Here is a 23,176-nt window from a genome sequence, read left to right on the forward strand (position 1 = left end):
GGAAACAAAGTCCTAGAGGTGTTCTATTGGATTTAGGTTAGGTCATTGGTATCAGTTGTTTCATTTTCCAGGAACTGCCTGCAAACATACTGCCACATGAGGCCAGGCTATGTTGTGCACCAGAAGAAACTCAGGACCTCCTGCACCAGCATATGACAATCGGACTCCACGGTGCCGGGCACTAGCACAGGGCCAACTAGCAGACGTCGGCCCCTCAAGGCCACACTCATGAAGTCTGCATCTGATTGTTTGATCAGAGACATTCACAACTTGTGACCTGCTGGAGGTCATTTGGTAGCTCTGGCAGTGCTCATCCTGTTCCTCCTTGCACAAAAGACCAGATATCAGTCCTGCTGATGAGTTAAGTCCATTCCAGCTCTCCTAGAGTAACTGCCTGTCTCCTGGAATCTCCTCCATACTCTTAAGACTGTGCTGGGAGAAACAGCAAACCTTCTGGCAATGGAACATGCTGGAGGAGCTAGACTACCTGTGGCATCACTGTAGGGTCCGGGTATTGCCTTGTGTTACCAGTAGTATTACCGCCAAATGCCAAATTAATGAAAAAAAAAAAAAAAAACAATCAGAAGGAAAAATGTTAGTGGCCTCCACCCATAAAACCATTTGTGTTTGGGGATTGTCTCACTGTTGCCCCTCCTGTTGTTAATTTCATCAACACCAAAGCATCTGCAACTAATTAAAAACCCTCTCTGCTACTTAATTGACCAGGTCAATATCTCAGACGTTTAACTGACTCCATGCTGTACTCTGATTAAAAAGTGTTCTTTTGTTTTTTGAGCCAACACTGAAGCCATGCACTGGTAAACATAGGTTAGCATAAAGACAGGAAACATAGGAGACAGTCAGGCTTACACAAAGGTCAAAAAACAAAAACTTCTTTAAAGCCCTCAAGTTAAAACAAGACAGTTACATGCCTTAACCAACTAAGGTCATCATACGTAATAACCTTAACTATATATTTTGTAGAAAGCCAAAATTGAGTTGGTTTTAATAAAAGTGAAAAGGGCATGTTTTGGTTGCCTGGGGTTAGGGATAATTGTTATCTAGTTAGACCGCAGACAGCTAAGTAGTCATTGGAATAAATGTATGCAACATGCTAATGCATAGCGTTAAACTAGAAGAATTGTGAGTAGAATTTGAAGGGCCGCCATATGCATCTTCACGTCTCACCCACAGATGTTGTTTGGCGTTTCAGCAATACTGTGTTCAAAATGAAGCCTAGTTTTGGAATCAAACGAGAACTCCATTCAAATGCAATCTGGGGAAAGTCTTAAGCAAACAGAATGCACCTTAACAAAGTTAGGAGGGCCACAGTACAAGGTCTGAATATTTTAGTAAATCAGAATTTGGATTTTTTTTAAAAAAAATTTTTATTCTTCAGTGGAAAAAAACATGTTTTTACTGCAGTGTAAACTTGTGGACAAGAATGACCATTTTATCCTTTTAAGATGAATTTAACAAAACGATACCAAGCAGAAGAGCGGTCTGAATGTCTTTCAAATCCAGTGTATAGCAGAGAAACAATTTGTCCAGTTTTTGTATTCTTTCTTCTGTTTAGCTTGACAGAAAAGCTTTGAATCCTCTCCTCCCACACAGTCCTCTCTCCTCAGTATCAGAACTGCCTCCCAGTTCGCTCTGCTCACCTCTTCTGGCTGTCATGCATGGGTTCACAGCCAGTCATTTCTACTGTATAGGCACTGCAGGTCAAAAGACAAACTTATGTAAGTAAAAGTCAGAGGATTTCTACGTGTTGTCAAAATCCAGCAGGGTCCATGCTATTTTATTTTTCTGTGTGTGTGTGTATTGAAAGAAAGCGGTGCTGGTCTATGCCAGCCCCTACAGATCACTGTGTTGTGCATTGTGCCTTCAGCTTGCTGTCCGTCATCACACCAACAATGGTTAACTGTGTGACCCTTTTGTCTCAAGGCAACAGCCTGTGCGTATGTGGGGACAGATAAGAGGCGTTACTGACTTACATACGCACACACAACAGAAACACAATGCAAGGCCATTTTTTAGGTTTTTCTGTAAGCGTTTCGCAAACACGAATGACCTTTTGCATCTTCTACTCTGATTCTGTCCTTGCGTCTTAAAAGTATCAGATGAACTTTTCCAAAAGGAAGAAACATGATTGCTTTTGCGATATATATTTTTTTTAATTTCTGGAAACAAGCAGGATTAAATGATACCAAAGCCATATTTTCAGCAGCATAGCGTGGAGTCGTCCAATTCAGAGAAAAACTCATGTAGACATATCGACAACCCAGTTTAAACGATTGCAAATGCACTGAAATTCTATGACTGGCCAGGCTGATGCGATGGATTTAATTTCACTGATTTTTCTTCGTCTCAGCTTTGTGAGGAATGATTATGGCTTATTATCTGAGCCAGAAATAGCCCACATCTAATAAATTCAAAGTGCCGAGACTACAGATGACACTTCCAACTATGCACCGCGGTTAAATTAAAAGTGTATTTTTGTAAAGTCTGAGTATTATTTAGAGAAGTGCAATAGTGGTAGTGTTGGTATCTAAATGGGTTTTTATTGTAAATAAAAAAATCTGGATTAATGCATGATCTGAGTAATGAGCCAGCAGGTCAGTACGAGTGTCACACCAACTGGATGTTGTTCTCTAAAGTTTAGTTAGGCAACGCAAAGAGACGTGCCATGGTGCCCACAAGAAAACTGTCAGCAGCTTAACAAGACCTCTCATAAGAAGCATCTGTGATCAAGGTGATCTTCTGCATCCTCATTCCAAAGATTCTGGACCATCTTTACAGGATCACCTAAAGCTTTAAGGAAATCATGGCTAGAAGATGAGCCTAGTGCCAAAAGGAGAGTTGGAATGAGAGCTTTCAGATTCAACAGCATGTTTTGACCAGCCAAGTATCCCACACGGTGATGTGACCCATAGAAAGTTTTTCCCAAAAGTCACCTTCTGAAGTTTTCACCAGTGGATTGCCAGAAAGTAAATAAAACGTCCAGTGTGCCAATGCTTGTTTCTGCTACTCTATGTGATAGACATTAAATTTGCCTAGTTTTGTCACTGAAACTATAATATATCCCATGAGATTAATGCTCAGAGTTGGTTATTAAAAAACATTTATGATAAACAAAAAGATTTTAACTTTGCATTGTGTCACTTGGAGTGGTTGAAAAGGTGATTCTATTGCGATTTTTAACAAGCCTTAAATGTGTTTTCTTCAAAATCATCTCCCGTACTTGCTGGAAAAACTGTAAATTAAAAAGCAAAAAACACAAAACCATCCAATATGTACTTTGAGGGATTGTAACTCAGAAAATATTCACATTTTAAAGGTAGAATTTCACATAGTTATGTCAAAGGTAATGAAATGATTTTACTTTGAAGAAAAATGTTGATTCTAAGTTGGCTAGGTGGGAGGCACTGATTGATTTTGATTCATGAAATAATCCTTATAACGTATTTGCTTCTTGAGGCCAGTACTGCCATGCTGTCATGTTGTTCTTGTTGGAAACACCTTAAATAGACTGGATAAATGCATGCCCATACACAGCTCATACACACAACTTTCCTTATGGATCTCTGCATTTCGTGTTGGTTCCAAGTTTAAAGTCCAGATGCCTTTTTTTTTTTTTTGCCTTTCCTCTAAAGCATACTGGCTATTGTTTTCCAGAATCCCTTAGAGTGCCATCAGAGTAAAATGTGCCCCTGGCATCACCAGCTGTAGATAAAACTACCATGAAAGCAGCTGAACGTGGGTTCGTCCAACAGCACAAGATGTAGCCATGAAATTTTAAGTGTGTAGCTGACATCAAAATAAAGGCTCAGTCTGAGCACGACCATGAGCCAATTCTTTATCTAATAAAGAAATAATGAATACTGAGTAGGCTATTCATGGCTGAGAATGTGAACAACATGTTGACAATTGTCGTGGCTAATGTGATGCCATCACAAGATAGTGGGTACAAAATCAGAACTGGAGACTAACTCCTATTATTTAAGTCTTAATACAGCAAGATTTGCATTATCTTTTTTTGGTGGTATCAAAACTCTAATGCTCACCCTGGCTGCCCACCTGGACAATGAGAGAAATCCATGCAACAAAGCGAGACTAAATGAGTCTACAAAGCTTGGTGGTTGTTCTTTATGACCTCCACGTTATTTTAAATGAGTGTTTTACAGTACACAGTGGAATGCGATGGCGTGACGATATCAAAAATCTCGATTAACACTGGTTTAAGATAACAAAGCGCCGCGAGAGTCACAATTAAGACAGTACAGTGTTGATGCACAAAAAACACAAGTTATTCATACATTCTAAAGTGCTGTGATACAAGTCTCCAACAATCACATTTGACAGGCTGCCACAAACACTATATCTCCGCAGCATGAATTTTGTTAAATTATTATTAAACCGAGGCAATAAAACTCCCAAAGAATCCCTCGTATTCATCATCCCAGAAATTGCAGAGGCAATATTTTCACATATACACGAAGATCATGAGGATGGGATATGAATCAAAAATTATAAATAGGATTTGTTCATGTTCATGCTGTCCCATTTCTTGCAGATTCCATCTTATTCAATTTCCATTTCATCCATTCAGATGACACTCTCATCCGCAACTACGAGAGCCTCAGTGAGCAGGTAGTGGTCAGATGTGTGGTCCCTAGTCAATTTGACAAAGCAGATCACAGATGCAAATCACATGCATAAATTTGAATGTGCTGCCCTCCAAATGAGGACTCAAAAAAAACATTACTTCATCTTTTAGAGAACAAGATGGGTTTGTTTGGTTGTAGGCTTACAGTTCTTGGAATTTATAGACAGGGAATAGCTCAAAGTTCATTCATGGACTTTACTCCTGCTGTAGGTTAGCTGTACTCAGTTGTAGCTTGCTTCTCCTGTGGGATAAAAATTGTGCTTGTAATTTATCAGAACTGGCTTAAATATTTTTTTGTTGTTGTTCTGTGTGTCTTCTCCATGCTGTTTAGCATTTGTCCTGTGAGAATGGAGTAACATTTACCCACTATAGATAAAAAGCAGACCATCACCATGTACAGCAGTGTTCAGTTCTTCTGCCATTTTCCATTTTTGCATCCTTACTCACAGAGATCTGACTGCCAATAACTAACGTGTTCACTAAGAATATACTACACACTCAACTATTTTATCTCGTACACAGTCTGCCAAAGCATGTATGGTATGAATCTGTGTCTGGGCATAAAGCCAGTTCTAATTTAGTTGAGCCAGTGGGCAAAAAAAAAGCTTTATTGGGGTTGCATCTCATATAAGGTTAGCCAAACTGGAAGTAGTCTCTCTTCGAGCATGACGGTCCATATGTCCTGAAACAGTGAAGATGTGCAAAACCCGGTCTACAAACCGCCGTCCGTGCCTCGTCCTCTCAAGAAGGATCACCACTACAGAGTATATCCCAACACCCACAACTGCAGCTCCACCTCCAGCCAGCAAAACCACTCCAGAAATGTACATGTCATTAAGGGCTTGGCCAGGCTTTGGCATATGGTTGGCAAGGGCCAGACGCAGTAGAACCCCTCCACAAATCAACAGTGACAGCCCGGTAATTAAAACCACTAGAAGGTCAGATAAACCGCCGCTCTTTAGCATGTTGATCCGCTGTCGGCTCCGAACGCAATTCATGTCCTGCACGGCTGAGCTGAGAAGTTGTTTGAGCAGGACTCCCAAGGCTAGCAGGCACAAAGCTGTGCCCGTGCCGAGCCGCCACTCACTCGAGACGCTGGTGGTAGTCGAAAGAAGGCCGACGCCCCCGAGTCCGCAACCCAGGATGAGAATCACAGCGACACAGTAGCAGAGGACAGACTTCCCAGGATCTCTGAACCACCACAGCTCCACTTGTTCCTCTAGGATGCTGTGCTGAATCTGTGCTGGGTCTGCTGGACCATTAAGGCCCAGTTCAGGACTCCTGGCTTCCCTCGCGGGGGGAAGGTCGTCCAACTCCGGCATTGTAGTGGTACTCCCAGCCTGCTGAAGAAGGATGCCACCACCACAACGAGGGAAGAGAATCCACAAGGTTACTTCAGTCCTTCTTAAATTTACCAAAGGTTGCTGCAGGTCGATCAGGACAAGCAAGAGATTCCAGAAGTTTTATGGGGGAATTTGCTCATAATTATCCAGAAATTTTCAATTTTTAGCAAATCTAAAAAGAAGTTAAATGTAATTCCCCAAAAATGTTCCAAAAAAATTTACTGAGATCAGTGTATTGTATTTTATCCACAATGGTTTGTACTCAAAAGTTCCACAAAGTTAGTTTGGATGCATTGTTCCTGAAAATTCATGGAGTTTCTTGTAGTTTTTCTTGTAGTTAACACCGGATACAGAGGCAGATCCCAGTCTTCCTTAATGCATTAGTTTCTGAATCAAAGAATCCACACATCGACAAAAGTGTTAGTTGGTAGCAGTCACCTGGAAGATAAGACATACAGTTCATTCAGTGCTGTAGGTGGCCTCTCCAGCTCACTTAGTTAGATAACTGTCTTACTAACTAGTACATAGATTCAATTACTAACCAAACAATAAGTCACAGCACAGAAATGCATGGATAAGAAGTGCTCGTCTATCATTTCTTCCCCAAGGACAACGTGGAGAGGAGTAATAGCTTAACTTTCAGATCAATTCAGTTCAATTCAATTCAGTTTAATCTACACAGCACCAAATCACAACAACAGTCACTTCAAGGTGCTCTAACCACCCACGTTCAACAGTGTCTGGCTAAGCACAGGCTTATATATGAAGACTTTTTGACTTCTGTTTCTTCCTTCTTGTTTTTAAGGGTCTCTTTGTTTTCCACACCCTGAAGGATGTGATCAGTACAAGATAAGTTAAAGAAAAACTTCAGACCAGCTAAAAATCCTCTGCGTGCTGAGCTCCAGAGATTGAAGTTCTTTGCCTCCTATTCACCAACAAGTTTGTTTTTTGTTTCTGCTCTTTTATTTTCTGACACTGTGTGAAACCTGAGAAGCAACAAGCACAAACAGTGTTATTCAGCTCGGTGTCAAGTTTCTCTTTAAAATTTTTAAGTTTGTGTATATTTTGCAGCAACGGATAAAAAACAGCCAAATTAAAGACACACGTACACACACATATACACACAAAGTTTCTATGTAAAAAAAACTTGGTGTGCTGACACCGGCAACCTTTTCTATCTCTCGTTATCACTATGGTAATGAGTTGCCACTACAGAGGCGGCTGGATAAAAGGAGCATCAGCTGTCGATAGAATAAACAATTCCTATCCACGCACACACACAGAAAATCAAACAGCTAATCCACAAATGTAAATTTTCGTTCTTTTCATCCTTCCAAACAGACACCCACACAGCCTCACTTGACGAATCTTTCTATTACCTTGAGTCCAGTAAATCTTCTTTTCCTTCCTCACATGCACTAACACAAATTGGAGTAAACCCCCCAAATCACCACCAACCCTTTATTTAACCTTCCTGCTGACCTCAGCACATTTAGCATCCACACTGTAGTTTGTAACCTCTTCACACGCCCGTAACACAGTCATGTAAACAAACAGCAAGCAAACAACCTCAAGGTTATGGCTCTCCACAGCTTGTCTTTCAAAAAAAAAAAAACTGTCTGTGGCTTTATTTCTATCAAAGTCACAGGCCCACACTGTCCAACAGAAGCTGACAGTAGTCACAGTTTGTCCTCAGCGGTCGTGGATCCAAATTGAAATTGAAATCGCATCTTTGAATACCCCACCCACCCACACCCACACCCACACACACGCTGTTTGGAAAAGACTAAACAAAAATGCAAGATCACATTTTTTGTCAGTATGGACAGGTACCGCCTTGTATCAAGGTGGAGCAGTTATACCGTGACACGGGGAGATATGAGTTGCATACACAAGGTGTGAAATAAAGAGTGAGGTAATTACAGCCGAGGAGGAGGGTGTTTATTGGCAACATGCTGTTCTGGAAGCTTTTCACATCCTGTATCTGGTGGAGGGCTGTGTCAGTATGTGCGCGCGCGCGTATGTGTGTGGTTGGCTTTTTTACAGTTGTAGATAAGTAGTCAAAAGAAATGCTATAAAAAGAACATGTGAGTTATCATGTTTAATCATATGATAAGCCTGTGCATGTTTCACTGTGTATCTGCATTTGTTTTTGCATATGTGCACGTGTGTGTCTTTGTGTGTGCACCTGTGCATGTATGTTGAGTCACTAATTAATCCCAGCTGATTTGAGCTCAGTGTCGCTGACAGGTGAGGCCAAAAACACAGCACAATCACTGAGATGAAGAAACATATGGTTTAAGGTGAAAAAAAGAAAGATGCTAGAACGCCATCCAAAGCTGTGAAACTATCCCTTTGATTCCTGCTGAACTCGTTTATGAGACATTATTTCTACTCTTTCGTTAAGCTCCTAGTAACATGAAGCGCGCGATCAACAGGGCGACAGAGCGAGAGGCACAGGCACGTGACACAAGATGAAACTGAACCCTCGATGACGCGAGTATATCTTACTTCATGTTCTGTTTTTCGCAGTCGAATCCCCACAGAGACAAAACACAGAGACAGAACTGCTGGGCTGTGTCTGCCTTTCTTCTTTTTATCACTTATATGACCTCTAAACCCTGTCATATCATCCGTGTCTTATTGGCCTCATAAATATCTCCACAAAAGCACTGACTCACTGCCTAACTCTGTGCTGTCCTCCTTTTAAGAAATAGAAAAGAAGTAGAGAGGCACAAATAATTTACACAAACACATTATTCAGTTTTTCCACTGTGCTCTGCTCAAGTCACTAATGTCAAAAGTTGACTTTTTTTTATTTAGTAAAAGCTTGAAATAATCTTTGGTTGTCAGTCTGAAACCTTGATACAGTCTGACACAGATTGTGAATGAGGTAGGGCCATCTCCTCGTGCTCGAAAATTCAAAAAGATTTTGCGGCACTGCTGTTGCCCAAAGTCATCTTCATCCCACTGTTTTACACCCGTGCGCTAAAACGTTCAGTGCACCATGTCTAACAATGAATCTTCACACCTTTAGCCGTCGATTTTCACACTCCCACAACTCTTGGCATATTCATAAAATATAGATCCACAGATGCACTACTGCCGCTGACTGTAAAACTCAGCGAGGCTGAGTTGACAAGCAGCATTATTGACAATCTGCTTCATCCCTTCATTTGGACTGACAATCCCGGCATTTGTCGTGACCTATGAATGTGGCAGGTACTTGCATATCAAAAATGTGCTGATTATAAATCAGCACATCTTGATGTCTAAAGTAGCTTATAAAGGCATTTGAAAGCTACTCTAGTGATTATTATTCCAATTTATCAGAAGACACAGTGTCTGAAGACAACCGTAGATGGCTGTCTTTTAAGTGACAGGAATAATAAGTGTGTCATGGACACTCAGCTCTGCACAAGTACTGAAATGATTGAAATGGGCTGACACTACCAGTAAAAATGTTCTCTGTACTGCTAATGCAACCAAAAGTTAATTAAAGTCATTAAAAATCCCAAAGACACTGTAATTGTAAACCCCGGACACAGAGTATCATCCTCTTTCTCTTTCGCTCTCTATGTCTCTGCTACGTTTTCAGCCCACAAGGTCACAAGAGGAGCTGTGCTTTAGAGTAAAATACAGTATACTGCACTCCAATTACCTGGGAAGCTTTGGGACTCCGGTATTCCCGCCTCTGTTATGTTGGCCAGCTGAATTCATTTCACCGGCCATTAGTGCCTCGTTTTACTGTTGATGAGGGGTTCTTTTTAAAGCTGGATGTCAGGATATCGTATGCTAATCAGAGTGCCGGTCAGCAGAGTTTGATAGAAGAGAGCAAAAGCATCCAAAGAAAGTGAAGTAGGCAAAATTTTGCTTATTTTAAAAATACAAAGAAAGAAAGAAAAATGCAGGGACTCAGGTGGGAGAATGAAAGCGCAATAACCCCAAAAAGAAGTGGATGTTTGAGTGCTTGGCAAAGGTGCAGTGCAGAACGTGGTAGCTTACAGCAGATAAAAGCATGCGTTGACATCCAGGGAAGCTCGGACTGGAATGCAATGCGTATTACGTTTTGACTGTCAGAGGAAAAAAAGAGAAAACAGCTTTATTCAGGTAAGCACAGCACAATGAGAAGTGGCTTGTATGCTGTTTAAAAAAAAAGCTGAAATATTGTTTGCCAGGCTGTTGCAACTTCTGTGAATTCATTCTGGAGCACACAGACTGGAGGGGAAGAGGAAGTCTGGGGCTCAAAACCAAACTTGTTGTGCTATAGACAGCCTTTCCTTCAGTATTTGCAGTTCATTTGCTTTCCTCTAAATGATGTTCGCTATATTTAGAATTTTTTTTTCAATCTTCACGTCCTCTTACTGCACAAATGTAGAACAAGGCATCAGTGCCAAATAATCAAAGCAAAAATATGTCAGAAAAAAGATAGATCCTTCTGCTCCTGCTGCTGAATTTCCTGCTGTGTGCATTTTTAAAGGCATTTTTTATCTGAGGACGGCGGGACAGGCTGAAGGGGAGTCCATGGGAGATTAGACGATGTGTTGCCGTGGTGACAAAGCAATGCTGTACTTCCTGTCTCCCCCCCCTTTTACACTCGCACCCACCCTCTTCTCCTCTAGTCAGGCGTTGATTCTCTTGGCGTCCCCACGGGCGAAGAGAGGGGTCAGGGTTGGCTCCATCTGTCTATGTGATGGGCATCGGTGCCAAGCGCCACGGGGGCTGGAGGGAGAGGAAAGAAGGCTCGTGCGGAGTGGGAGGGTAACGGATGTTTCTGAGCAGTCATCTGGGACTCCGAATGGGGCTGAAACTGGGCCTGGGGAGTGGGAAAGGGGTTCAGGGAAGTGGATTGGGGATAAGGGCGTTAGAAGCAAAGGGACAGAGGGAAAGGCTAGGGGCTAAGGAGAGTGCTGAGACTTCACTCTTGTTCCTGGTATAACAAAGGTGGCTGGCAAAGAAGAATGATGCTGAATAGGTCTTTATGCAGACAAGCTGGATCTTTCGTCTGTTCTCTAGTCACAATGGACAGGCAAGGCACTCGGGGAGCCTCGCTGTGTCCGGAACCAGTGATGAGACAATGGCCGAGTCAGTATTACTGTCCTCACTCTGCCAGGCATCACAAGGGAAAACCTAAGAGAAAAAGAAAAGACTTTTACAGGAGCTGTACATACTGTTCTTTAACCCCTATGGTTCACCTTAAAAGCGCTTACACATTCATTCCTCTCCTGTTCTGCCACTGAAATTCAGCTTCTATCCCTCTAACGGCAAGCAAATCACTGTGTTCAAATGTTAAAGATGCTTCAAGTCTACAAACCGGTGCGTGATCGTCAAACTGATTAACGAGCTTAATTAAAATCTTGCACATTATCAAGGAATGGTATACCCAGATGAGCCCCCGCAACACCGCAACCAGAGCCATGTTTCTTTATCAGAAACTAATGGTTTGTTTTCAGCTACATAGGCACTGGGGTTTTAAAGATGGCAGTGTGGGTTGGATTTAACTAATTCTATAGCTGGTGGATGGACTACCATGAAATCTACTGCAGGCATTCATTTTCAGTTTGTCCGGTGCCACCCGTCAGGATGAACTTTTGGTCCCGGGTGAAAAGTCTCAACAAATGAGAAGTGGTTCAAGTACATTCTGGGATGATTTATGATGAATCTGTCGATGCCTTAAATTTTAATCTTGTGCCATTACTAATTAATGACTCAAGGTGTGATTAAGCCCAGAGGGAACACAGTGGAAATAGTTTGATGTGATTCCTGGAGTGCTGCAGCGAGAAACTGCTAGAATCACACTTCAGCGTGCGACCGTACCTGGCTTTGGGACTTTTGGGGTGGACAGGGACATTAATCTAAGCGGTAAGAACAAATGTGAATGGATTGCCGTAGTTGTGATTAAAGAAAAAGTGGTTTAATACCAGATATGTTACTGCAAAACAATGTTTCTCGATTGGATTCCTCCATCAGCTGCCACAAAGGTCATCCAAATGACCGTGTACGTGGTCGGCAGCTATGTATAACAAACAGATCCTTACCACCCTCTGTCCATCTTGAATGTATTGTGTCTCAAAGTAAAATGGAGATAATTATGCATGGCTTTATTCCATCTTGTCTTGATTATTTGTTATCCCTTATTCCTCTGACTGAGCAAATCATCCCGGGATCGCCTACAAATGATCCGGAATGCCTCTTTCATGCACCAGGTCCCATGGGATATAGATTTTGTCTTCCTTACACCGGTTCCCCCTAAAGTTTACGCTTCAATTAAAACTTTTGGTAAGCCCTTTCAGAGCCCTCCATGGTCAGATAACTCTGTATGTCAGTGAATTACTACAACCAAACATAACATCTAGATCCCTGAGGTCTGTGATCAATAATTGCTGACTGCACCTAGATCCAGGTTAAAGACAAAAAATAGTGACTGTGCTTTTGAGGTTGTGGCTCTCATACCACAATACCAGCATTCATTTTAAATTTAAGTTCCTTGTTGTACCACATTGACATTATGATTAATTAAGCTCTTCACTTTTTTTATAATCTATTTAACTGGGCTCCTCTTTTAGCACAATCTTCTACCTTTATGGGCTATTGAGCTACACATTTCTGATGTTTTGGCAGCTATACCGCAGTAATTTCCAAACTTTTGGGATGAATAAGTTGTTGTTTTCTTACCCCATCTATTGTCATAAACTTTGGCTAATTGCCAACCCCTTCTACATTAATGGCATTCCCAACTGCTCCACCTGCACTTTGTTGCTAATTAGCTAGCGTTAATATGGCTAATGTGAAAATTTGTCGACATTGCAATCTGATGCATTAGGCAGCTTCACAGAGCAGCTAGTGTGGCTGCAGACCTTCAGTTGTAAGGGATATTAATATTTTTAGATGCTTTAAACTTCCCATTTCCATTCTCCTCCTTACCCACTGCCTCATCTCAGGTGATTTTCTTCCTTCCCAAATGAGCTTTATATCTCAGCTTATGGCACAATATCACCCTGACTGGCACGACCAGCCAAGACCTTCCCCCCTGACACTTTATCCACAACCAAGCACACACACTCATCCCCATCTGCTTTCTTCACACTCTTCCTTATCTCCATAGCTTTACACACGTTTCCTCCCTTTTTTCTACGCCTCTCATATCGTTCTCTGTCTCACTACCAGTGCTCCTCTGTGTGGCTACTTCTTATCTTTTCTGTCTGCTCGGGTATTTGGGTGTTGTGAAGGCAGAGATGTGCATGGGGTGTGGAGGGGGGATTACTCACAGAGGTCCCTCTGGATTCAGGTAAAAGCCTGTTTGACTCAAAGCCCCAGTGGCATAATGCATGCAAACATGTGTCATGCACACAGCTACCTGGACCTTTTTCCCTGTTTTGGTGTTTACATTGTTTTCTCCTTGAAATTCTGATGCTATTCTCCCTTCAATCATTCTTGTATTTACATCCCATCATTACCAACATTAAAAAATGTGCAAATTCATCAGCCTCGGTAAAACTGCTGAGTATTGTTAATCCCCAACGCGAACACGTGTTAACAATCAAAGCCAAAACTCGATTTGCACAAATTTGTTATCTGGAATATGGTGTTCCTCTCTTTTTAAATAGACTTCTTCCTCTCACTGGAAACACTGCTGTTGACAAAAATGTAGACCAGTCGAATTCAGCTTAGCAGAGGCTCTGGATCTCATTCAGCCGGTACGACAGGAGCCAAATGGGGCTTTTAAACACTGAGTGCAATTCATAATGGCTCGAATATTTCTGCTTCCGTCAGACTGGCTCCTTTACCATGACTCCAGAAATCCAGATTTTTTTTTCTTTCTTTCTCTCTTTTTTTTTTTTGAAAGTTGAAGGAAATTAACTGAATGACGTGCATAATGATTAAGTTGTGTAATAACCCTCAGTTCCCGAAGTGGAGGAGTGTTGATTAAAAAAGAAAAAGAAAAAGGGAAGAACCTCTGTCCAGCCGGTTGCTTTCCCTTGTCATGCACAGCTGCAATATTAAAACGCTAATCAAATCACCAATTAACATGCTGGTCCCCTTCTGCTTCCCTCCTGCTGACGATGGGAAAGGCTCACCCCCACCTCCCCATCTTCTGTCTTTGTTTATTTTAACCCTGACCCTTTCCTCTTGTGGGTTTTAAAGGTGATATTCAACATATTTTAATTTGATATTGGCTGTCTGGTGATGATAATTGTAATGAATGAGATGGCTGTCTCAGTGTCTGGCTATTTCCTCACTACCTGAACTGATGTCTCCATCCTGCAGCTGCACGTTGTGGCTGAACTTTTAATACAGCTTTTTAGTCTTAGGTGACAGGAATTTTTTTTGACATCTATGTTCCCCGGAGGATGAAACCTAACAACTATAATGAGCTCCCAACTTTCTCTGTAGTGCCTATATGAGGAGGACACCTGCGGTTAAGTGAGATGTTCTAATGACTATTGTATCGATAAGATTGAAAAAACACTGATGCCCCCACACTTTTATATGCTTAATATGAAACTAGAGCGAGCAGCTTGCTATAATGATTTTATATATCACAGACAGAGAGCCAGCAAGCAAACTGATACATGCCAGAGCATTGATAAAGTTTCAAAAATCTCTCCCCGTGCTCTCCTTTATCTCCTCTTCCCCTCACTCCCTTACCAGTCACAACAGATGGCTACCCCTCCTCTGAGCCCGGTTCTGCCCGAGGGTATCTTCCTGTTAAAATGGATCTTTGTCTTCCCACCGTCGCAAAATACTTCCTGCTATGAGATTGTCAGATCATTGGCTCTTTATTTTATTACATAAATTGTACTTGGGCTTGATCTGTAACTTCTTGGAGTCTCTACTGCTCGCAAGTACCTGGAAAGCAAATAGCCTTCCCATCACGGTCGGGTTTCTTTAATAGCATCGTTCTACCAATAGTAAACACATGTTAATGTGTTAACCAGTTAAAAACAATGACGCAAGTGCTAAAACACCAACATGTTAGCAGTGGATTTAAAGCTGCAGTCCTGATCACAAAGGGAAAAGCAGTCCGTGGATCTACAGCGGCTTCATCAAACTTAAACATGCCTCTTTGTCAATTCAGTCTGTTATAGAAATAAATAACTGATTAATTCATATATAATGCCAGAAAGCTCCAGCGTAGACTGCACTAACAACATGGTATTTTTTTATAAGCTGCGTAAGTGAAAACCTGAATCATGTTTGGAATGGCTATTAGTCTCATCTTTTAAAAAGGTGGGACCTCCCACTGATGAGACAAAAGTGGATCCTGCCAACATGATGTGAAGGGTTTCAGCGGGAGAAACTGGTAAGGAATACAGGATGCTGACACTCAGCTATATCTGTGTGTGCAGTAAGCATTTTCTCACTGATAAGTTAGAAATCAAAGTGTCATTTTAAGCTTACTGTATTTCTGCAGGTTAAGCTGAAGCATTTTTGACATTATTCAGCTTGTGTTACAGACGTATTTCAGAATGATACGAGTGACACTGTTTTGACTGCAAGTGCCTTCGCTAACCACAGCAGAATGCTTATATAGCTAACATTAAATACCAGCAAAGATTGCCAAAATAATCCTCTGATGTGGTGAAATCTAATATTTTTAGCCAGCTGCAGTCATTTTGCGAGTGATTCAGCCCTTGATTGTGGTGCCCGCTGTTCTCCCCTCTAGTGGAGGTGGTGTTCAGAGGTAAAGCGCTATCTCTACAAGCTGCCGGTATGGATGCGTGTAGATGTAAAAACAATCTTGTGCAAACAGCTTAAAGTTATGATCGTCAATTTGAGGCAAGTACAAAAGGAAGAATCACCTTTTCTGAACACAGTCTGGCAGTTTAGCCTCATCTCACCCCTTTATGGAATTCATTATGCTTACTGATGGATGTGTATTATACCCAGGGACAGGAGTGGATGTAGTCATTACAGCTCCTACCGATGCCACACTACATACCTGACTGTGTGCATCTGCTGACGGTGGAGAAAGGGGGATATTTAAAATTCTTGTCTGATACTCTCTACTCTGATTTGTGTGTTGTCTCAAAGCCAACACACAAACACATACAAAAAACGCACCCTGTGTTGCACGGTTATCCACAGACTCAATCACTGACTCACTTTGTTTTTCTCCTTCTTTCATCCTGCACTCTGTGTTGACTTCAGGCTCTTTCTTAACGAGGTCTATCACATGTTGTTTTCAGCCTGACTTGTTTTTAAGAGTTAGACCTCATCTTAAGTGATCCTTAAAGTGCTTTCGGTGTAGAGAGACTGACAGTCAGCATGTAACCTCGGCTCATTTAGATGCCCTGCCATGATTCATCTTCGGCCTTTAGATTAGTACCAGCAGATCAAGAGGTTATGAGCAAAGCAGCAGGGGTCATGCCTGGACAGTCTATTGATCTGTTGCAATTGCAAAGGCTTGAATACAGCTACAACACTCCCTTTCTATGTGGTTTATGGATTTTCCACAATGCAGCAAAACTGATAGCTGAGTATATGACAGCAGCCCTATGAAGTGATGATCTACAGCGTATCTGAAGCCCTATGTGTTTGATAACTGTGGACCATCCTACCAGAGCAAAGGTTAGTGGGTATGGCATAATGTCAATATGTTTTACTTCCTTGTTTTCCTCAGTGTAAAATAGACAATTTATTCTTCCGGGAAAGTCCAGAAAGCATACGAGCATGACAATGCAGCTATTGTGGGAAAAGTGACACCAATATCCAGGCACCCATTATCTACATACAATGGATTTCTTTAAGAAGTCATGCTTACATCTATCATAAGATAGATAGATAGATAGATAGATAGATAGATAGATAGATAGATAGATAGATAGATAGATAGATAGATAGATTTAGGCTTTTAGTTAAGTCCTTACAAAAGCCAAGAGAGAAAAACATTTTTGAAAAGAGACACGGATACTGACCTTTATATGATAACACTTTAACAGTTTAGTATACAACTCACTAAATTGTTATTTTTATTTATTTTTTAATAAAGGTGCTATGTCAGTGACACCAGCCTGCACTACTGCGCAGATGAGCGCTATTATTGCTATTATTATTACTGATCGACAGTGACGTTCTTTTATAATCCTTTTTATAATACTGCTGTTCATTCGGGAATAAAGGAACGTGAATAATGTAGCAGTTACAAAAACTCGCATGTAAGTTTTAAATAAATCGGATTTAAGAAAAAAAGCCTTTTGTTGGTAAAAAGTTGAAACTCCTCTGTGTTTGGAGCTTGTTTATTAGAAGCCACTCTTACCTGTGCGCTAAGCTGTTCACACTGAATGCCTTCAGCTCCGCGCAGTAGCTGCTCTCGATTTCTTTTCAGTAATTCCCAGCTCGTTGTCCAGATCATCAAAGTCCCACAGCCGTATGTCGCCGCATACCTTCAGCCGTCTTTTGGATGAGAGGGTCCAGAGCAATGAAGGTGCCGTGGGTGCCGCGCTTCCCCCCCCTTTCGCTCTCGGTGAAAGCCCACAGTCTCTCTGCCTCTCCACCGGACGGACTTCCCCCGTTTAATGCAGGTGTGGCCGCGCACGGCGACAGGGGACGCCGATGGGAGGGGACAGAGAGTCAGCGAATCGACCTCCGCACTGCCGTGGGTCCCCAGAAGGAAACCAGCACATGAAACGAAGGACGGCTGCTCCTGATAAATAAAAGATTCACTGTGATTGTGGTGGAGGGTTGTCAGGTTTACAGAGCAGTATTGGTTTAACCCTTCCAGTCCACAAGGAGGCGAAAAGTCTGCAGATCAATAGATTAATTAATAACTGTAGCGAGTGTTAACAGATTGATATAATATTAATCTAACTGATTAACATTAGGGCTATAAGGCGGTGCACTTGTTGTTTTTCTGCCATTCATCACTTAGCAGTGACATAAAGTGATTGATTCTGAGACAGAAAGCAAATTTCTGAGCAATTTCTATTGCTGCTCCTGTGGAACTCTCCATCATGCTGATGTTTGTGCGCTATTGAGCGCTTTAATAGATTGTTTTAGCAACTGCGTCTATGATAGGCTCCGTTGGTCTTCTTAGAAAAACAATTTCTGTTGTGTTTCCCCATGTATCCAGCCTATATAAGTTTAAATCCATACCTATTCTTATAACGTGTTTGGCATATATGGATGTGTATGTGTCTGTGCCCCCCCATCACCACAGTTTCTGCCCACAGAAACTAAAAAGACTGATTCGACTTATCTGCTAAAGCGTGGTCAGGCTGGGAAGCTGGGATCCGATAAAAGGCCAGATCTGTGTAGTTTATTGGCATGCAAAAAAAACATTTTTAAAAAATTAGAAAAAAAATATTGTGTTATTATACTGTGACATGTCCTTCTCATGTACAATTTATTCCACTTAAAGGCCCCATGAAATGACAGAGTCAAGCAAAAATAATACACTCTGGTTACAGTTTTACACCTTGAGCCAAAAACCTGCTTCACAATCTTAAATAGAACTACTACAGATGATATGATGCATTTACAAGTACTAAACAAATAAAGTAAGTAAGTGACATTAAATTTCTATAGCATTTTTCAAGATGCATTTAAAAAAAGGATTAAAAAAAAAATAAAGATTAAAACATCCTTAAAGAAAGAAGAATGATGCTCCAATTTTATTACTTTGTATTATTTTCAAATGTTTCAGATGGCTATGCCAAAGTTCAGACAGGCAAATTCAGATTTGCCCTTTGACCTTCAGCTTTTTCACATGTCTTGAAGTAAAACTCATTTGCCCATACTTCCAGTTTATATTCAAAGCACAACATCATTTGATTCTTCTAACAAAAGAAACTTCCAGAGCCAGAAAACTCATGTGTTTGGTTTGTTTGTGTGGACGTCTGGGAGCTACATCCACGTAGATCACATCTTACGGCACTGCACTAAACTGGTGCCTCTCCTCATCTGTTGATCATTTGGAGTCTGGATCATATTCAGCACATCAGCAGGTTTCCTTCTTCCAGCACAGTCTTCATTGCATTCGATATTTTCATCCTCTTCAGGGCCACATTCCAAAATTAGATCAAGTGCTTCATTCACAGTTAGTCACTCACGTACTGTGGTGCTACCACAGAATGTCATGTGCACGGAGAGAAGTATTATTTTTAGACCAAAGATACAGGAGCTGATTAGAGTAGATGTGTTGGGTGAATACCATAGAGTAAAAGAGTGAATGTGGGAGTGGAGCTATATCCAAGGACCCTTATTATCTTTTCATCTGTACATTATACATACCTGAACATCAGACTGTGTCGCCAACACTTTGTTCAAATGAAGTTTTTGTTTGTTTTTTTGCATACTAAGGTGCCTTCACAGTGAGTTGTTCCTTCTGAAAAATAGCCTCGTTGTGATATAACACATTGAGCATAGCATCTCTGACACAAAGGAGATTATTGGGTGCTTTCTTTGAGGGGGAGGGGCTTTGCCAAGAGTAACTATAATCCATTTATATCGTTTGTAGCCTAGTGATGCCCCATAAATTGGATAATACAGAAAAAACATTTTATGCCTCTTGTGGAAATAAAAACAAAAAAGAAGAGTAAAATGATTTCATTACAAAAATAAAAGTGAAAACGTAGTGTCACCATCACTAATGTTCAGACATGGTGTCCTGTGATGAATTACCTCTATGGTTGCAATATTACAGTTTAGTACAATTGTATTTGTTTCCTTTTCCATTTGGCAATGTCATTCTTTGGATTAGTTCAATGTCTGATGTGTAATATGTTAGAATGTTAGAAAAAAATCAAGCTGTCTGTGCATGACACAAGCACAAATCATGTTAAAGAATAGGCCATCCATCCATGTAATTAGTCGCTTATCCAGTTCAGGGTCGGTGGAGATATGGAGCCTATCCCAGCTCTCATAGGGTGAGAGGTGAGGTACACCTCGGACAGATTTCCAGCCCATCACAGAGCTAAAACAGAGAGACAGACATAGAATTGCCAGTTAACCTTAGAAACATATCTTTAGACTGTAGAAGGAAGGCACTATGCAGGCACAAGGAGAACAATCTCCACGCAGAAAGGCCCTGCCAGGATTGACCCCTAGGACCTGTGAGGCAACTGCAGATTAATTTCAGTTTTAAAACATCACATTTGACGTTTTAACCAAAGTCTAGATGTGACAAGGTTTATTTATTTATTGTGCTGTTATCATGAATACAGTTTTTTACATTTTGGTTTGATGGTGTCAGAGTAAATGGTATAATCTCACCAGAACTGGAGGGGTTCATCAAAGAGAGATTGTAAGTGCTATCACTTTCATGTCACTTTAACCAGTGTATTTCCAGAGCTTAAAGTCTGACACACTGACATGGCCACGCTTAAAAAGATATTCTATAACAATAATAATAATAATAATAATATTCCAGCTAGACGAGAACATTCCCAGATGTTACTTTTTCAAAAAACAAACATTGTAATTAGATTTTCAAAGAACTTTACCCAGATGTTTAATAATGTTCCTGTAAGGTCAAAAGTTCAACTAAGCTCTAGCATTGCTACGAGGCAGCAGTGGCAATAACCACACCACCCTGCCACCACCAGAAGAAATCACAAATGTATTAATATTTTAGGTTGTTTTGGGTTACACTGTCAGACCTCTGGTGCAGCTAAGGATGTTGTTTGTGTATGTGTGAGTTTCCCTTTCACTTTGGCTGTAGTAAAGAGATTTTGTTCTCTGTCTAAGGGGACAATTTACTCTTTCAGTTTTTCGGGCTCCAGCTAAAAATTGTCTGCCAAGCTGAAGTAACACTCAACTAATTTTGAAATGGATCATTCAAAAAACTAAAAATCTGTTGTTTTGCATTTCCAAATACTAGCGCTGGGTGATGTGTTAACCCAGCACAGCACTGTGTTGCTGTTGATCCAACCAGCACACTCACTCTGGGAGGTAAAGGGGCTGTAGTGGGGGGTAACAGACAAAAACAAAAGCAGCCTATCATTTGGTTACATTAGCAGCTCTTGTTTGTTTTCGTGATACTCGTTTTTTTTTTTTTGTTTTTTTTCAAGCTGCATTATGCCACCCCCCCCAACTGAAGTAAACCAAATATCAACAATGACTGAATTTAAAGTGGCTGCCATCAAATGACTCCAGAGAGGGACGCTGGCATGTGAGAGTGAAACAAAATGTTACTGATGTAGTCTCACAGCGGTATATTTTATTCAAAGTTAAATTAAATTGCAAAAAAAGGTCACATTTCTTTTAAACAAACCCAACAGCACTCTGGCACATTATATTGATTATCACATTCTCCTTTGAATTCTGCAGCGGTGTTTAGAAAGAACCTTTTTGCCATGATTTTGCAAAAACTGGACCCAAGGAGCAGATTCAGACTACCGACAAAAGGTCTAAAAGATTTATTTACAGAATGAATTGAACTGGAAACTGGCAGGAGGTCAACAGGGCAGGAACTAATCACAACTGGTGGGCTGATGGTGATCGACAGCTGGTAGTAGAAGTTTGCAAAACAGATGCTGTATTCAACTTTAAGATCTTATTTGTTAAGTTTAGGGTTTGAGGCGTTGGAGGGGTAGCAGGTGGGCAGGCTGGAATCCAAGGGAGGCGGAGGAGGTTTGATGGATTGTGGGCAGGCAGGTGAGCAACAAAAGAGCCCATGTTTCCGCAGTGATCAACAAGCTTCCATGTGCATAAGAGGTAAGAGGGCAGCTCTGATCTTCAGACTCCTTGAAGGAAAACAGGTAAGTACTGTGGAAATGAATCACAAACTCAAGGAAGGGAAGCAGGAAAGGCTACTGAAATACACTAGGACAAGCACTAACCAGGAAGAGCAAAGTTACCACTGTTGTGGAAACAACAATTTGGTCTTTAAATAGCATGTGCTGTTAAGACACTGCACTGCAGGTACCTGTGTGCAAGCCTAGGACAGGGCAACTCCATTCATAGGTGGAGGCACAGATGATCAACTCACATTCGCCAACTAAAAACAGGGAGAGAGAGAGACAGAGAGTGAACAAGAAAGAAAAAAGGAAAAAACTCCTTTTTTGTCAATGACCTGGGCGGGAGGCAGGCATCAGCTGGAGGGCACAGGGGATTGGAAGAGACTGGCTTTAGTTGTGAAACACGGAAGGCTGGGTGAGATGTAGCAAAGAAAGGCAGCAAAACAATATCTCTGAAGGACAATCAAACATTCTGACTTGGAACATTTAGCAGGGCCCAGGTCCTCTTCCTGTTAGCAAGATGGCAAGATTTTCATCAGCAGTCCAAAGAAGGTTCAGTTCAAGTTTCTTTATTTACAGTGATTCATCTTTTCAAACTATAACATCCCGGATCAGGGCTCCAGCTGTCCTGCCACCAAGCTCAGCATCAGCTCTCATTCCTCTCTTCCCAGGTGCTGGTGCGCTACTGAAATAAGGGAGGCGAGATTAGACAATTATTGTCAGCTGTGTCCTCCAGCCTCCCCTGCACCTGAGCCACAGACCACACCCCGCCACATAGACTATGCCTTAAGAGATGCTGTGTAACCTGAACACATGATTTGCTCAGTTTAGCAGTTTAAGAAGCGGTGGGTAGCTTTGGTAAAGTTGTAAATGGCTGTGCGTCCTTCAGATGGGAGCAGAGGAGTTAGAGTCATATGTAAGACTGCGATCGATGTAGAATGGATAGTGGTTGCAAATGACCTGCAGGTGGTTGTGTGCCACTTTTATTGCTAGCACATACAGTGCATGCCAAAACATATTCTGTTCCATCATTGTCTACTGAGGGCCATCAAAAAGAACATTTTAATGATGAAATGATTCAGCTTACCTTGGGGTGGCATGCAAATTTAGCAGTGTGGACTAAGCGAATTACCTGCAAGTGCACAGAAGCACAGCACACCTGGGGGGATGGGTGCAGGGTTCGGGTCAGTTTGGAGCCTGCAGAGAACTATCGGGACAGAGCATCAGGTTTGGCATTTCGTGAACTAGAGCAATAGGTTATGAAAGTGAAGCAAATAGTTTGTTTGGCATTAAGGTAATTGGCGTGAAAGAGGGAAACATTTATCAGTGAGGCAATCTGATTCCAAGAGTCTCTTGAAGCAAAGTCTGACATGTCTTTGGTGTTTGGTGGAGTCTTAGAAAATCAAAATGTCTAAAAATGTTCAGGATGTCTCTCACAGCACATCATTTTTCTGGACCTGAAAGACAGTGGGAGCATTAGTGAGCCC

At 41.4% G+C, this 23,176-nt stretch overlaps 1 protein-coding gene across 2 annotated transcripts; it reads right to left on the reverse strand.

Annotated features, from left to right (window-relative positions):
- Positions 1-1,432: 1,432 nt before the first annotated feature.
- On the reverse strand, positions 1,433-17,587 carry LOC134615745 (transmembrane protein 125). 2 transcript variants are annotated; one of them, XM_063460370.1, is made up of 3 exons: positions 17,270-17,587; positions 9,671-11,139; positions 1,433-6,396 (listed from the first exon to the last, which is right to left on the reverse strand). In XM_063460370.1, exon 3 carries the CDS (start codon positions 5,986-5,988, stop codon positions 5,290-5,292), a length of 699 nt encoding a protein of 232 aa, XP_063316440.1. In that variant the 5' UTR covers positions 5,989-6,396; positions 9,671-11,139; positions 17,270-17,587; the 3' UTR covers positions 1,433-5,289. The 2 variants fall into 2 exon arrangements, with proteins under 2 accessions (XP_063316440.1, XP_063316439.1); XM_063460369.1 differs by having other exon boundaries at positions 1,433-6,447.
- Between the last annotated feature and the right edge of the window lie 5,589 nt (positions 17,588-23,176).

Source organism: Pelmatolapia mariae, linkage group LG17 (genome assembly GCF_036321145.2).
Source record: "Pelmatolapia mariae isolate MD_Pm_ZW linkage group LG17, Pm_UMD_F_2, whole genome shotgun sequence".
Taxonomy (NCBI): domain Eukaryota; kingdom Metazoa; phylum Chordata; class Actinopteri; order Cichliformes; family Cichlidae; genus Pelmatolapia; species Pelmatolapia mariae.